At 41.6% G+C, this 13,232-nt stretch overlaps 1 protein-coding gene and 1 long non-coding RNA gene across 3 annotated transcripts in view; one reads left to right on the top strand and one right to left on the bottom strand.

Moving 5' to 3' along the window:
- Positions 1 to 4,286, bottom strand: part of GTF2A1 (general transcription factor IIA subunit 1) — a 40,046-nt gene extending 35,760 nt beyond the window's left edge. For both annotated transcript variants that reach the window (XM_004010827.6, XM_027972093.3), the window contains exon 1: positions 3,842 to 4,286. In XM_004010827.6, the coding sequence (XP_004010876.1) occupies positions 3,842 to 3,871 (30 nt within the window). In that variant the 5' untranslated portion in view covers positions 3,872 to 4,286. The remainder of the gene's footprint in view (positions 1 to 3,841) is intronic.
- Positions 2,785 to 13,232, top strand: part of LOC114115657 (uncharacterized) — a 44,933-nt gene continuing 34,485 nt past the window's right edge. Inside the window, exon 1 of the long non-coding RNA XR_006060482.1 lies at positions 2,785 to 2,858. This is a non-coding gene — a long non-coding RNA (uncharacterized LOC114115657). The remainder of the gene's footprint in view (positions 2,859 to 13,232) is intronic.

A 13,232-nucleotide genomic window follows, 5' to 3' on the forward strand; every position in this document is an offset into this window, starting at 1 on the left:
TGTAAAAAGATCATTTGCCTTAGTTAAACTGAATGACTTGATGACTGCATATTGTAACAAAAGTTTTATGACTATTTAATACAATTCATATTTAACAGAGAAGATCACTACACATAGAAGGCCCACACAATTTTCAGTTATAATTTCTATGTTGTTACAGTCAAAACAGTCAATGGGACCCAACAATACAGTATTACTGGTTGCTATGTCTGGTTTTTATTATTCCTTGCTTAGTTTAACCGGTTATATCTCCTAACCTCATCTCCCTCTTAAGAGTTCAGAGTCTTATGTTCTGTGATCATTTGCCTGGCAGTAATTTGAAAGTTAATGAGTATTCACATTTAAAATCACCTGATTTTGGCTTTTGTTACCCAGTCTGTACCTTTAAATTATACCATAAAGCCTTTCCTATAACCACAATAACAGGTCTCAGTCTCAGAGGAACAAGGCACAATGATCTCTTTTCCAGGATTTCTCTCCTACTACTGCCCAGAGAAGGAAATGGCAACCCACTCCAGTATTCTTGTCTGGGAAATCCCATGGATAGAGGAGCCTGGTGGGTTCATGAGGTCTCAAAGAGTCGGACATGACTGAGAGACTAAAACCAAAGAGCTGCCCAGATGACGCTATGGAACAGAATACTGAGCAGCTTTGATACTTATTTTTTAACCTATTATTATAACTGTTATTGTTGGCATTACTGGTGGGGGGGGGGGGGCGGGAGCTTTCAGAAGGTTGCCAAAAATAAAATGAGAATAGATGTGAAAGCACTTCAAAAGTATATAAAGTATTTTTAAAAAACCAAAAAGTAAGAGACAGAACAATTTGCCCAACCCATATCCTATTTTTAAGATGTTGGACAAAAGGAAGATTGCTGTCAGAGTTACCTTGTTATAAATTCTATCCATTATCACACAAAGCTATTAACAGCCTTTTTCTTTTAATGCTTTGTCATTATTTGAGCTTTATATCTTGCTTAAGGTAAAAGTTACTGCTACCCAATAAAACCAAAGGTTTGCTCTTATAAACAAACCTCAAATAGAAAAGTTTTATTAGCATCTCCATCAGCAATACTGTTATCACAGGGGAAATCTCTTAATGTGTCTTTGTCCAGCCAAAAATACAAGTATGTTCCTCTATATAACTTACCTCAACCATTAAAATCTATTTGTTCCCTTTCAATGCAACAGAAAAACAATGTATCTGAGTTCTCACCTTTGCTGTTCCACTTACTCTCTATTTTGCCAAATCTGTCTCTGTGAACTAAAATTATTCAAGTGACTTCTGCCATCTCTACAATATCTCCTTAAAATGTCTGATTCTATAAACAAGGGAAGTCTGCCTATGGATATTACTTGATCTATAGTGATTCAACTACTGAATTACAAAAATACATTTATAAAGTTTTTTTAACCAATGATTCAAAGCATTATAAAGATGCAGTGTAATTTTAAATTGGTAGTATAAATGTCATATTGACGATATAAATTAATTTTTCAGCAAAATAATTGTAATGTTTCTGAAGTTAGTCATCCCTAAATATTCTGCTTGGATATCTGCACATTTATTGGTACAATGTGCCTTCTTCTGGCACTCCCTAGTTAATGAAACGATCCTGCTTTAATATTTTGTTTTTCTGCTTTAATTAACCCACAACCTGACCACTTAATGCATTTGTATGCACTATAGTTAAAGGGAAATGTGTATTCATCATTAAGTACACAGAGAATTTTAAATTGTTCAGGAGTTAAAAAGCACCCAAATTACTGCTGTCTTTCAGAGTATGCGAGTACATAGGCAATATCTGAAAAAAGCAATTTCCAAATTATTATTTAAAACACTAAACTTTACTTGAACCAGTTTCTGCCTTTTATGGAATACACAGTAATTGAGGTTTGTCCTGGTTTTCAAATACCAGATATTCCAAACTCGTGAATTAAAGGGCCATTAGCGTCATTAAGTAACAAAGAATTTCTTTCAAAAGTGTTAGTTCCTAGTACAATACTGGAAAATAAATTGGATTAATTTCTACACGGGATACCATATGAACATGCAATGCAGCAAAAACAGTCTACTTAGAACTTTAATTTTTTAATACCCAGTTTGCACTAAGCCTCTTCACATTACTCACAATTCCCCTAACAATTACTGTACTGTAGACATAAGACTCTACGTCGAAGGTTTAGGCACTTCTCTATTTCTTTGAAAAGGTGTGTGTCTCAAACATTTATTACAGGAAAACATGATGAAATATTAGCAGCTGTATTTCTAATATGTCCTGAATGCTCGGTGAAAAAAATACTACCAAAATCAAACCCTCTACAGCTGGAAGCTAAAGCTTAAAAAAAAAAATAATAACTGACAATAATGCATGTACCTTCTTAAATACAGAAACGATTAGACATCTGAGCTTAAAATTGTTTTTAAAAACAAAAATAAAAAGAAGAGACGGCAAGTCTATTCTCCCCTAACAAAGACCGGCAAATCCCAGCTGCTGCGTCCAAACAAAAACTTGCGGCTGCGAAGGCCGCCCTGACTGGGCACGAAATTACAGTAGGCAGAAAAGGACCTAGAAATAAAAGTGAGCTCTGCACGCGCCTGCCTCTCGCCTCGGGAGCACGCACCTCCCAGCCCCGCTCTCAGCAGCTCTCACTATTTAAAGCCGGATCTGGTGTTTAAATGGAGAGGCGGTGACGTAGGCCTGAAAAGCACCTTCCCATCCTGGCAGAGTCTATATTAGAGAGCGGCAATGGCTCTATATAAACAGGGCAGCCAAAGGGAGGAGGACCACAAGGCTCAGGGACTGAAAAGCAGGGTAAGCGGCCGCAGCCATGATGGATCGACCCGAGTCGTCAACGGTACGGGGCCGGGCTGCCGCGGGGCTGGTCTGCGTTTGGGACCGGGCAGAAACGTTTGTTTTATTGTTAAAATAAAAATAAAAGAGAGTGGGGGTGGACTCGTGATCACACTGCGTTGTTGACTGACAGACAAGGTTATTTATGTGACTGCTTTTTGCAAACCTACGTGATCGCAAGTAAGGAAAAAAGAAAAAAAAAAGGGACCAACGGTGGCAAGTAGGCAGATTTCAAGGCGAAAGCGGGGCACTTTGGACCACTGGAGGCTTTGTTTTGTTTTGGTGCTTTTGCTAGTCGGAGGTATATACGACGTTGGGGGTTGCTTCCCCTTCGCCATTTTACCGATTCGGAAGGAACCGAAATAAGTGCTTTTCAACCTTCGTCTTTTTTTTTTTTTTTTCCAATAATACATAAAATGGCCCCAGTGAAGGCTCCCTAAGCACAACCGCCAGAACACCTCAGAGTAACCCCCAGAGTAGCCATTCGCCTTCCACCGCGTTAACAGTGGATCGCGGTGGGTCTCGAGGGGGGACTCGCCCGGCTCCCCCAGACGCCGGTTTTTTTTTTTTTTGAGACGGCTCGCGGGGAGCCCCTTCTCCTGCCGGTTCGGGGGCGGGCGGGCGAGGGGGGTGGTAGGGAAGCGGCGGCTCCCCTCCTGCCCTCCCCTCCTGGCGGCCGGGGGGGGTCCAGGGCCGGGACCGCGCGCTCGCCCCGGCCCAACCGCCCCGCGGCGGCCCCAGGCCCGGCCGGCGCCCCAGCCCTCCCCGCCGCCGGCGCCCCCTCCGCGAGCCTCGGCGCCCGCCCCCCACCACCCCCCGCGCCCCGCCGCCCCGGCCCGCGCCGCCCGAGGCGGGAAGCGGCGGCCGCGCGCGGGCGGCTGAGGAGAGTCGAGGCCGGGGAGTCGCCGCCGTCCCCGCCCCCGCCCGGTCCGGCCGTTGCTCGCCGCCTGAACGAAGCCCCCGCCGGCCACCGAACCACGTCCTTACCACGGTGTTTGTATTTGCCGAGTTCGCCATTTCCACACACAACACAAACAAGAGTGGGGGGGGCCACCCCGAGGAAACAAGATGAAAACAAAACGAAAGAGAGGAAAAAAATAAAAAAAACACTCGAGGGTGACCCAAGCCACCGCAAAACTGAGGGGAAAATCTTTCAAACAAAATCGGATCCTGACGGAGGAGAGGGGAGCGGCGAGAGGAGGAAGGGGAGGACGAAGGGAGGGGGAGTCCTCCCGGAGCTAAAAAAACTCGAGAATCGCCCTTTAAAAAAAAAAAAAAAAAGGCCACGACCCTTCAGGGGTCCCGGGGGGCGTTGCCCGCTCCCCACCCCCGCGCCAAGGAGGGAAACCACCACCAGTCGCCGCTCCCCGCGCCGCCGCCGCCACCGGCTGCAGCTCCAGCCGTCCGGTCCGCCCGCTTCTCCCCTTTATATAGTGAGCCAACGAGCTGCGCGAGCCGTCGCCGCCGCCGCCGCCGCCGAGAGACAGGGCGGAGGGGGGAGGGAGGGGCGGAAAGGGCGGGGGCAGCGGTGGGCGGGGCCGAGCGCGAGAACACCGCGAGAGCCGCGTGCGCAGGCGCGCCGGGGCGGAGGCCGCCGCAGGCCGCGTTGTCGAGCCCTGTGGAAGGCGTCGTGAGGGGCGGGGCCGACTTAAAGTTGTGAAGACCCGCCGCCTCCCCAAGTCTCGCGTGATCACGTGGTCGGCACCCAGGCGGAAGTTTCGGGCAGCTGCTTCGGAATAGTGAAGTAAGGAGAGGTGGTACAGTCGGGTCCGTATCTTTGCGACCCGGTGGACTGTAAGCCCACCAGGCGCCTCAGTTCGTGGGATTTTCCGGGCAAGAATACTGGAGTGGGTTGCCATTTCCTTCTCCGGCTTCGGGATATAGGGGCTCGCTAACCGTTGCCGGAGAAAAGGCGTGAGTGCTGTTAACCTTGGAGTCCAGAGCTAGCTGGGTGACCGCCTCCTGAAGGGTGTCTATACGCCGTCCGGCGCTGCAGGGGCTCGAAGATGTGGAAGGGACAGTGGCCGTCGCCCCACTAGGCATGGCCGCGGAGGAGAGCCGGTCACGTGCCCCACCCCGTCGCCCGCGCGGGCTTGGACCGTGGGCAGAGGTTCAAATGCGGAGTCATCTCTGAAGAGGAGCTCAGCTCAGATGCCACGTTCGGAGGCGTGGGCACCTCTCGCCTGGCCTGAGTCTTTAGCTTGCAGAATTGTACCGAGTTCCTAAAAGGGATGAAAGCTGATTTGCCACACCACCCCCCTCCCCACCTTAACACATTCCAGAATCAATGACACCTGAAGCCAGATGAGTTGTCTCCGCGGGTACATCCTCTGGGTTTCAAGTTTCCCAAAGGTCCGGGCCCTACTATCCCACGTACTTTAAATGACTTCTCAAGGCAGTGGAAAAAGCCACCCCCTCCCTCTCCAACCCGAAACGGATCACCGGGATTATGACTGCACAAGTCCCACCAGTTTTTAAAAACGTTGCCCCAGTTCAGTGACTCCACGTGGCCAAGGCATATTAACATCTGAAATACTGGGCCTCTGATCCCCGGCCTCTGATCCCCAGTAACTGATAGGGCCTGTTGCTGCTAAAAAGCGGGCAGAAAATGTTGTTGTCTTGGGGTGCAGCTCAATAGACATTTGACCTACTCTGTGGAAGCTAATCACCGGCCTTTATAGCAGCATTTCACACAACAGAGAATGTTCTGTGTTTTAAAAGGTGGAACTTAACAGTACCTAATTTTTTTGTCCATAGGGAATTTCCAGAGGCAGGGAATGTAGTCTGGACAAATGAGGGAGTTTATCCTCAAAAGGCAAAGCAAAACAAAATGTCAAAGTTATATAGTCTCTAAGGTCATATTGGAGGAACCTCACTTGCTTCTCAGTTCCCTGCAGAGTTGCTTGTTTGGGAGCATCATAAGGAAAAAAATAAATCACAGAAAATGATAGTGTTCTTTATGTTGTTCAGCCACTCAGTTGTGTCTGACTCTTTGCAACCCCATGGATTGCAGCACATCCTTCATCTCCTGGAGCTTGCTCAAACTCATGTCCATTGAGTCGGTGATGTCGTCCCCTTCTACTGCCTTCCATCTTTCCCAGCATCAGAGTCTTTTGCAGTGAATTGGCTCTTCGCATCAGATGGCCAAAGCGTTGGAGTTTCAGCTTCAGCATCAGTCCTTCCAGTGAATATTCAGGGTTGATTTCCTTTAGTGTTCTTTATACATTATATAAAATTATGATTCTGTCACCATTTGTAGTTCATTTAAATGTCAGGTGACCTTTAACAGAAAAGTTATTACTAACCAATACTTTCCATTTCTATTTTAAGAAGACTTGCTGGTGCCTTATATAAATATAATACTGTGTTTGCCTGTGGAATCCCTCACTTGTCACCTCATTTTCTTTATTGCTTCATGTTCTTGAATGATAAGTGTTCTGCAGTTAAAATTAAGATCATTGCAGATAGAGCATGGGGAAGAATTTATGAGATTTATTTGCCACAGAATTATTCCTTAAAGGAATTGATGACAGTTGTTCTCTGACTGGATCTGACCTGTAAAATAATAGAATACAGTGACTGGATTAAAAAGGCAGAAAACTGAGTCCAGGCCTCCATTTAAGACCTTCAGACTCCCTGGAGGCTCTGCATCAACCTCCTTTTACATACTCTACATTACAATAATACCTTGATTCATATTTACCCAAGTGTCTCAGTGGTAAAGAATCTTGCTGCCAATGCAGGAGACACACCTTTGGTCCCTGGTTGGGAAGATCCCCTGGAGAAGGGCATGGCAATCCACTCCAGCATTCTTGCCTGAAAAGTTCCACAGACACAGGAGCCTGGCGGGCTATCATCCATGACTTTGCACAGAGTGGAAGGCAACTGAGCACGGCACACTTCACCACTGCTCCTCTCCCATGACTAGCATCTAAGAAACCATCATGGATTCCATTCCAATTAATTGTTTTCCAATATTCATTTAGCTATAATATGCCTTCAGTCACAATAGGTATATGTCAGCTAGTTTAATTCTGAAAAAGATGTTTTCTGATCTTGCACTAAAATGGTAGTCTGAGTAATTTAGAGGTCACAGCTCTAGACTTCACAAAACTGAAAATTTGTGAACAGAAAACGTCCCATGTAAAACTGGGGTTACCATCATATTTCAGTTGCTTTTATCTAAACTTTTTCTTTGAAAGTTATGACCAACCTAGATAACATATTCAAAAGCAGAGACATTACTTTGCCAACAAAGGTCCGTCTAGTCCAGGCTATGGTTTTTCCTGTGGTCATGTATGGATGTGAGAGTTGGACTGTGAAGAAAGCTGAGCACCAAAGAATTGATGCTTTTGAACTGTGGTGTTGGAGAAGACTCTTGAGAGTCCCTTGGACTGCAAGGAAAACCAACAAGTCCATTCTGAAGGAGATCAACCCTGGGATTTCTTTAGAAGGAATGATGCTAAAGCTGAAACTCCAGTATTTTGGCCACCTCATGCAAAGAGTTGACTCATTGGAGAAGACTTTGATGCTGGGAGGGATTGGGGGCAGGAGGAGGGGACGACAGAGCTGAGATGGCTGGATGGCATCACAGACTCGATGGACGTGAGTCTGAGTGAACTCCGGGAGTTGGTGATGGACAGGGAGGCCTGGCTTGCTGCCATTTATGGGGTCGCAAAGAGTCAGACACGACTGAGTGACTGAACTGAACTGAACTGAAACTTTTTCTTTATATATGAAAGCTTAAATAACTTTTCTAATTTTATCATCTCCTTATACCATTTATGAAACACTTATATTGGATTTTCACTTTGTGAGTTCATACTTTATAGCAGTCATATAATTAGATAGTAACCTAGTAGTGCTCTCTTGCCTCTAAATGAATCTTTTTTTAACTTCAAAATATTTTATGTTAGAGAATAAAAACATTTATTTCTTTTAATATTAATATCTGCCTAACACTGAGTAATTGTCAAGAAAGAAAAGGAAAAACTCAATACCTAAATTTTAATATACCATGAACAGAGTGACACCAAACTTTAGTGTGTCCAAGCATTTAAATGTTTTACTGTCCAAATGACTATTAAGCAACAATACCAAAGAAAAAGAAAATCTAAGAAGACTACTCATTGGCTTAAAGTAAAATATCATTTTGTAATATCCCTTTAGCCTATATCTTCTTAAATAATGACAAATGAATAAATAAAGCAAATGATGTATAGGCATCACGCAACTCATATATGTTCACTAGTGTCGGTTTCTTTTGTGGGATACAGAAGTTGAGAGGAAAGACCTTACATCTCAAACTTGCTAATCCTAATGAAAGTCTTATTGTAAAGTACACTGCATATTACAGCATTCATTCAAGGCATGAAAAGCACTGATATATTTCAGTCCTACCAAATAAAAGTATATTCTGGTTTCACCTAATTTTTATTTGAGGTATAGTTGATTTATGATATTGTGTTAGTTTCAGGTATACATCAAAGTGATTCAGTTATATATGTGTATTTTTTTTACAGATTTTTTTCTATTATAGGTTATCATAAGACATTGAATATAGTTCCCTGTGCTATACAGTAAATCCTTGTTGCTTATCTATTGTATGTGTAGTAGTTTGTATCTGTTAATTCCATACTGCTAGTGTATGCCTCCACCCTCCCTTTCCTTCTTGGTAGCCCTAGTTTGATTTCTGTATTTGTGAATCTGTCTTTGTTTTGTTAGGTTTGAATTTTTTTTTTGAGATCCCACATGTAAGTGATATCATATAATACTTCCTTTTCTTCGTCTCACTTACTTTACTAAGTATAATATTCTCTAGATCCATCTATGTTATTGCAAATGGTGATATTTTATTCTTTTTTAAGACTGACTAATATTCAGTGATATATACACACACACGTGAACACACACACACCACAAATATATACCACATCTTCTGAAGGCAGTCATTGGTTGGTGGGCACTTGGATTGTTTCCATGTCTTGGCTTTGTAAATAGTGCTGCTATGAACATTAGGGTGCATGAGAGTTTTCATCTTTTCTATGCATATATCCAGGAGCTGGATTGCTGGGTCATACCATAGCCTATTTTTAGTTTTGTCAGGATCCTCCATACTGTTTTTTATCGTCACTGCACCAATTTACATTCCTACCAACAGTATAAGAGGGTTCCCTTTCTCTACACCCTCTCCAGCATTTATTATTTGTAGATTTTTGATGATAGACATTTTGACCTGTGTGAGATGATACCTCACAGTGGTTTTGGTTTGCATTTCTCTAATAATTTTGTATTTTCTTTGGTCATCTGATGCGAAGAACTAATTCACTGGAAAAGACCCTGATGCTGGGAAAGATTGAAGGCAGGAGGAGAAGGGGATGACAGAGGATGAGATGGTTGGATGGCATCACTGACTCAATGGACATGAATTTGAGCAAGCTCCGGGAGTTGGTGATGGACAGGGAAGCCTGGTGTGCTGCAGTCCATGGGGTTGCAAAGAGTCGGACGTGACTGAGTGGTTGAACTGACTGTCTAATAATTAGCAATGTTGAACATCTTTTCATCTGCCTGTTAGCCATCTGTATGTCTTTGGACAAATGTCTAGGCTTTCTGCCCATTTTTTGACTGGATTGTTTCAATATTGGGTTATATGAGCTGTGTGTATATTTTGAATATTAGCTCCTTGTTGAGTGGGTTGTTTGCAAATATTTTCTCCCATTCTGTAGGTTGTCTTTTCACTTTGTCTCTGATTTCCATTGCTATGTAAAAGCTTTTCAGTTTCATTAGGTCTGATTTGTTTATTTTAGGTGTTATTTGTTTGGCCTTTGGAGACTGATCTAAGAAGATATTGTTACTATTTATGTTTGAGGATGTTTTGTCTGTGTTCTCTTCTATGAGTTTTATGGTGGCATGTCTTATACTTAGGTCTTTAAGCCATTTTGAACTTATTTTTGTATATGGTGTGGGGGAGTGTTATGGTTTCACTGATTTACATATCACTGTTCTGCTTGCACAGCACCACTTGTTGAAGAGATTATCTTTTCTCCATGTTATGTTCTTTAATATTCTTTTTTGTAGATTAATTGACTGTAGTTGTGTGGGTTTATTTCTGGGCTGTCTATTCTGTTCCATTGTCTGTTTTTTGTACCAGTACCGTACTGCTTTGATACTCTAGCTTTGTAGTATTGTCAGGACTGTTTTGGCAGTTCTTGGTTTTTTGTCATTCCATGTAAATTTTAGGATTATTTATTCTACTTCTGTGAAAAATATCTTGGGTATTTTGATAGTGATTGCATTAAATCTGTAGATTGCTTTGTGTAGTATGATTATTTTAACAGTGTTAATTCTTTCAATGTAATAACATGGGATATCTTTTCATTTCTCTGAGTCATCTTAAGTTTCTTTTATCAGTGTCTTATAGTTTTTACACATAGCCACCTCCTTGGTTAAGTGTATTCCTAAATACTTTTTGATGTAATTTTTAACAGGATTGTTTTCTTACTTTATTTTTCTGATATTTAATTGTTAGTATAAAGAAATGCAAATGCTCTCTGTTTATTAATTTTGCATTCTGCTACCTTGTTGAATTCACTTATTCTAATAGCTTTTGTGTGGAGGTTTTAGGATTCTTTATATAGAGTATCTTGTCTTCTGCAAATAGTGACAGTTTTATCTCTTCCAGTCTAATTTGGATGCCTTTATTTCTTTTTTTTTGTCTGATTTCTGTGGCTAGGACTTCCAATATTATGTTGAATAGAGGTAATGAGGGTGGGCATCCTTGTCTTGTTCCTGAATTTAGTAGGAAAGCTTCCAGGATTTCATCATTAAATATTCTGTTGGCTGTGGATTTGTCATAAATAACTTTTATTAATGGCTTCCCTGGTGGCTTAGACGGTAAAGCATCTGTCTACAATGCAGGAGACCCAGGTTCCATCCCTGGGTTGGGAAGATCCCCTGGAGAAGGAAATGACAATCCACTCCAGTACTATTGCCTAGAAAATCTCATGGACAGAGGAGCCTGGTAGGCTACAGTCCATGTGGTCGCAAAACACTCAGACACGACTGAGTGATTTATTATGTTGATATATGTTACCTCTCTACCCACTTTGGTGAGTTTTTATCATTAGTGAATGCTGAATTTTGTCAGATGGTTGCTCTGTGTTTATTGAGATAATCATGTGGTTTTTGTCTTTCCTTTTGTTAATGTGAAGTATTACATTGATTGAACTGCACATGTTGAACCATCCTGGTAACCATGGAATGAATCCAACTTGATCATGCTGTGTGACCCTTTTGATATATTGTTGCATTTTAGATTTGCTAATATTTGGTTGAAGAATATTGCATCTATATTCATCAAAGATATTGTGTAATTTTCTTTTATTGTAATGTCTTTGTCTAGTTTTGGTATTGGGGTGATAGTGGCTTCATAGAGTAAATTTAAAGAGTGTTCCCTCTTTCTCAGTTTTTTGAAATAGTTTGAGAATGATAAGTATAAGTGCTTTTCTATTTGGTAAAATATGCCACTGAAGCTGTCTGGTCCTGGGTTTTTGTTTGTAGGGAGTTTTGTTGTTTGTTTTTTTACACATTCTATTTCACTCATAGTGATCATTCTGTTCAATTATGTTTCCTCTTAACTCAATTTTGGCAAGCTGTATGTTTCTAGAAACTTGCCCATTTATTTATGTCCACTTCTAGAAATTTGTCCATTTATTTTGTCCAGCTTGTTGGCATATGACTGTTTATAGTAATCCTTTTTTTAAAAAATTCTGTGGGACCAGTTGTTATTTCTCCTTTATTTCTTAGTTTATTTGGGTCCCCTCTCTTTTCTTCTTGGTGATACTGGCTAGAGGTATGTTGATAATTTTTATCTTTTTTTTAAAAAATGGTTTTATTGACCTTTTCTATCTTCCAATGGTTTTATTGATCTGTCTCTATTTTATTTATTTTCTCTCTGATCTTTGTTATTTCCTTCCTTATGCTGACTTTAAGGTTTGTTTGTTCTTTTTCTTAATTCTTTTAGGTGGTAGATTTAGTTGTTTATTTGAGATTTTTATTTGTTTCTTGGGGAAGGCCTGTATTGCTATGACTTAATACTGCTTTTGTTGAGTACCATACTTTTGTAAGCTTGTGGTTTTATTCTTGTTTGTCTTGAGGTATTTTATGAATTTTTATTTTGTCCCATCATTGACTCATCTGTTTTTTAGTAGCATGCTGTTTAGTCTCTATGTGTTTGTTCTTTCCCTGTTTTTCCTTATGTGGTTGATTTCTAGTATCATAACATTATAGTCAGAAAAGATGCTTGAAATAATTTCTAACCTCTTGAATTTGCTGAGGCTTGTTTTGTGACCTAGTATGTGGTCTGTCTTAGAGAATGTTCCGTGTGTGCTTGAAAAGAATGTGTATTCTGGGTTTTGGAGGAATAGTGTTCTATAGATATCAATGGAGTCCAGCTGGTCTGTTATGTCATTTAGGAATGCTGTTGCTTTATTGATTTTCTGTCAAGATGATTTGTCCATTGATGTATGTCAGTGACATATTAAAGTCTCCTACTATTATTGTATTCCTATCAATTTCTCCCTTTAGGTCTGTTAGTATTTGTTTTATATATTTAGGTGCTGCTAAATTGGGTGCATATATGTTAACAAGTATAATATCCTCTTCTTGTATAGATCTCCCTTTATCATTATATGTCATTATATAATGTCTTTTAAAACTCAGCATCCGGGAAACTAAGATCATGGCATCTAGTCCCTTCACTTCATGGCAAAGAGATGGGTAAACGGTGGAAACAGTGACAGACTTTATCTTTTTGGGCTCCAAAATCACTGCAGATGGTGACTGCAACCATAAAATTAAAAGACACTTGCTCCTTGGAAGAAAAGTTATGATCAACCTAGACAGCATATTAAAAAGCAGAGACATTGCTTTGCCAACAGAGGTCCATCTAGTCAAGGCTATGGTTTTTCCATTAGTCATGTATGGATGTGAGAGTTGGACTATAAAGAAAGCTGAGTGCCAAAGAATTGATGCTTTTTAACTGTGATGTTGGAGAAGACTCTTGAGAGTCCCTTGGACTGCAAGGAGATCCAACCAGTCCATCCTAAAGGAAATCAGTCCTGCATATTCATTGGAAGGACTGATGCTGAAGCTGAAACTCCAATACTTTGGCCACCTGATGCAAAGAACTGACTCATTTGAAAAGACCCTGATGCTGGGAAAGATTGAAGGCAGGTGGAGGAAGGGACAACAGAGGATGAGATGGTTGGATGGCATCACCGACTCAATGGACATGAGTTTAGGTAAACTCTGGGAGTTGGTGATAGGGAGGCCTGGCGTGCTGCAGTCCATGGGGGTCGCAAAGAGTCAGACATGACTG

Source organism: Ovis aries, chromosome 7 (assembly GCF_016772045.2).
Source record: "Ovis aries strain OAR_USU_Benz2616 breed Rambouillet chromosome 7, ARS-UI_Ramb_v3.0, whole genome shotgun sequence".
Lineage (NCBI taxonomy): Eukaryota > Metazoa > Chordata > Mammalia > Artiodactyla > Bovidae > Ovis > Ovis aries.